We start from the raw sequence: 2,986 nt of genomic DNA, 5'->3' as shown, positions 1-2,986 counted from the left end.
CCCCGCCCCGCCCCCGTTTTTAAACCTGGCGCCGAGCGCGCGGGTCGGGGAGCGCCCTCGCCGGAGCGGTTAAAGGCGCGGCAGATCGCGGGCGCCGCGTCTTCCGAGGGCATCATGAGACCCGAGGCGGCGGCCGGAGCCCCAGAGGAGCGGGGACGCGTCTGTCACTGCGTCGGGGACGGTCCCCAGGGACCACCGGCGCCGCGCGGGCCCGAGAGGTGAGGGCGTCCCCGCGGCGCGTGGGTGCGGGCAAGGCAGGCAGGATGCTCCGGCCGCGTTGATCACGGGGTGACCAGGCGGAACCCTGGAGCCCGACGGCGACGCCCCGCAAGTTCCTAGGCGTGAGACGGGGACGCAGAATCTTCTCGGCTCCTGAGCTCCGTTCCCAACTGGGGAGGCCCCAGAGGCGGCCGGCAGTGGACCAAAGCTTCCGTTTCTAGATCTGGAACCCGCTGAGCGAGCCCTGCGGGGGGCAGGGGGTGGGTCGCGTCCTGTTGACCGGCACATCCTTGGTGATATTCTTTGTTTGCCCCGTGCTTGGGGTTCAGCGTTCGCTGTTCCGGCGGTGCGGGGCGTGGGGTGGGGGATACCAGCCCCTTTAAAGGTAGTCAAGTTAAAATCAAATTAGCAGGGGAGGTGGAGAAGGGGCTGGGTGGCCAGGCGGTCAGAGAGGAGAAACTCAGTCCCGCTTTTTTTTTTGCCTGGTAAAACTCTGCAGACTGGTCTCTGGAGTCCTGATCTTTCAGTAGTCAGGGAGATGAGGTTGAAATGAATAGGCGACCAAGTAGCCAGCTACAGTGGGGAGAACGAACTGAAGAATCCAGCCAGGATGGGAGAGAAATTTCTCAACTAATGTGTATCAGATTTGGGAGTTCTGAAAGCCCGGTGAAGGCAGAGAACTGGAAATGTGGCAGGAGAAACACACACACACACACACACACACATAGCACAGGCTTAACGCACAGACTGAGAACTTGAAAGAACATTCTGGTGTGTCCAGTGACATTTAGGCAGACGTTAGAAATGATTAGTGATAACTCTTATGATCCAGCTTTAAAAGCAGAAAATGCTGTGGTTCACTCTTGGTCCCTGTCCTTCCAGCCAAACTCCATGGAGACCTTGGACCCTGACCCCTCAGGAAGCTGAGCCCACCAGAACTGGAAGTGAGGTAAGGTCAGTGTGTGGGCCTTGTAGATACCAACCGGTTGGCCAGAAAGCGGCACCATCTCTACAATGAAGGGACCAGGAGAGGCCTCCTCGGCCAGTCCCTCCCTCGGTCATCTAACGCAGAGTTGCCTTGGGGTCTGGGAGTGGGCACCCGGCCGGTCAGGTGTTGATGGGGTCTGACTCAGACACGGATTGGCTCTGGCTTGCTTCTGTTTCTTGAAAAGCAACGCCATGATGGCAGAACTGTTTCAAGGACATCGTAAAAGGTTTCTTCTATATTGCGTTTTTCTTCCCCCTGGTAACACAGCAGGTAGTGGGGAGAGAAGGCCTTGGTCCCCCTCAAATTAGAGAAAAGATGAGCACAGGCTCAAAAGATTAGCACCAGGCTGGTGCCCTAGTGCAAATATGGGCAGAGCTCTGTCTGGAGGGCCCAGAAGGTGCAGTGAAAAGTCTCCACCTGCCATTTGACTCTTTCTGAAACTTTGGGCCCTGTCTGCAAGTGCTCCTAAGTCATGCTTTCTGAGCAAACACACTCCAGCTGAGGGCTTTGGAGGGCAAGATTAATCGCCACCACTATTCTTTTGTCTCCTGCATTGGTAACTAAAGTGCTTTATACTTACTGGAGTAATGACTTGCTTTCATAGAATTCACCTGTCCTTTGTCATATTTTAAAGTATAAATGGCTGACTTTTAAAGTGCCAGAGTTAATCAGGCTAGGAAGGACCATTAGGTAACACTTATGGCAGAGTGTGCAGTTATTTCTAGTCTGATAAGAAACTCAGGTTCAGACTTCTCTGGCATTTGATATTTAGATTCCTTCATTAAATTAGTCTGAATAATGGGAGTTTTAATTCAGTTACTATTTAAAGAGTGAAGCAAATCAAATCTATATTAAATGAATGCGGAATATAATTTTTTCTTGCCCCAAATTATTCTTACCTGCAATAACTAGATAATGGGAAGTAATTCCTTCTCTTGCATCCAAACTTAAGTTCGTAAGCATAAGATTTTAAAAAGTGCTTGGGAGAAAAAATTATCCAATTTTCTTTTAAATGAAAAATATGTGCAGTCTACCAGTTGTTTGCAAGAATAAAAAATACAGCACACTTTCCTAGTGTAAGGTAGTCCTGTTTTCTATTATGATGAGAAGGTCATTGGTGAGAAAAAAAATGAAGATTACTGGCAGAAAAATGTTAAGCTACAGCAGCTTTCTATGGATCATCCACAAGGCACATGGATTTTTTTGCGGGGGAGTGGGGTGGGGTGGGGTGGAGAGTGGGTGTTCGCAAGAGCTGTAGCGCTCAGCTGCCCGGCTCCCCACTGGCCAGCTGTTTGCAGGGTCCGATTAGCCGGACAGAGAGGTCAGTGGCGAACGACCCCCCATACCGCTCTGGGTTCCCGGGAGCCCCGGCCAGGTGAGCGCAAGCAGGAGAGGCGAGGGCCGGCTTCTTACTCAGCAGCGCCCCCTCCCGACAAAGAGGGAGAATTGTTCGGCTCCTGAGCTATGCTGTATGTTTCTTTTTTAAAAACTGTCTTTTAATTTATTTATTGGCCGCTCTGGGTCTTCGTTGCTTTGCGCAGTCTTTCTCTAGTTGAGGCTAGCGGGGACTACTTTTTGCTGTGGTGCACGGGCCTTCCCACTGCGGTGACTCCTTTCGTTGCAGAGCCCAGTTGTCTCGGTTAGTTGCATGCAATTCGTAGGCTCTAGAGCCGGGTAGTTTTGGCATAAGGGCTTAGTTGTTCTGCAGCATATGGGATCATCCCGGACCAGGGACTGAACGATACCCCCTGTCTTGCAAGGCGTATTCTTTTTTTTTTT

General features: G+C 51.7%; 1 protein-coding gene across 1 annotated transcript in view; it reads left to right on the top strand.

The window, feature by feature from the left end:
- The first annotated feature begins 53 nt into the window (after positions 1–53).
- Positions 54–2,986, top strand: part of RIPPLY3 (ripply transcriptional repressor 3) — a 10,232-nt gene continuing 7,299 nt past the window's right edge. The window contains exons 1-2 of the mRNA XM_010834832.1: positions 54–218; positions 1,102–1,168. Coding sequence (XP_010833134.1) covers positions 115–218; positions 1,102–1,168 — 171 coding nt within the window. The 5' untranslated portion in view covers positions 54–114. The remainder of the gene's footprint in view (positions 219–1,101; positions 1,169–2,986) is intronic.

Source organism: Bison bison, unplaced genomic scaffold (genome assembly GCF_000754665.1).
Source record: "Bison bison bison isolate TAMUID 2011002044 unplaced genomic scaffold, Bison_UMD1.0 scf7180017864037, whole genome shotgun sequence".
In the NCBI taxonomy this organism is placed as follows: domain Eukaryota; kingdom Metazoa; phylum Chordata; class Mammalia; order Artiodactyla; family Bovidae; genus Bison; species Bison bison.
The sequence above is the reverse complement of the archived record's forward strand: the minus strand, read 5'-3'. Positions and strand labels throughout refer to the sequence as shown.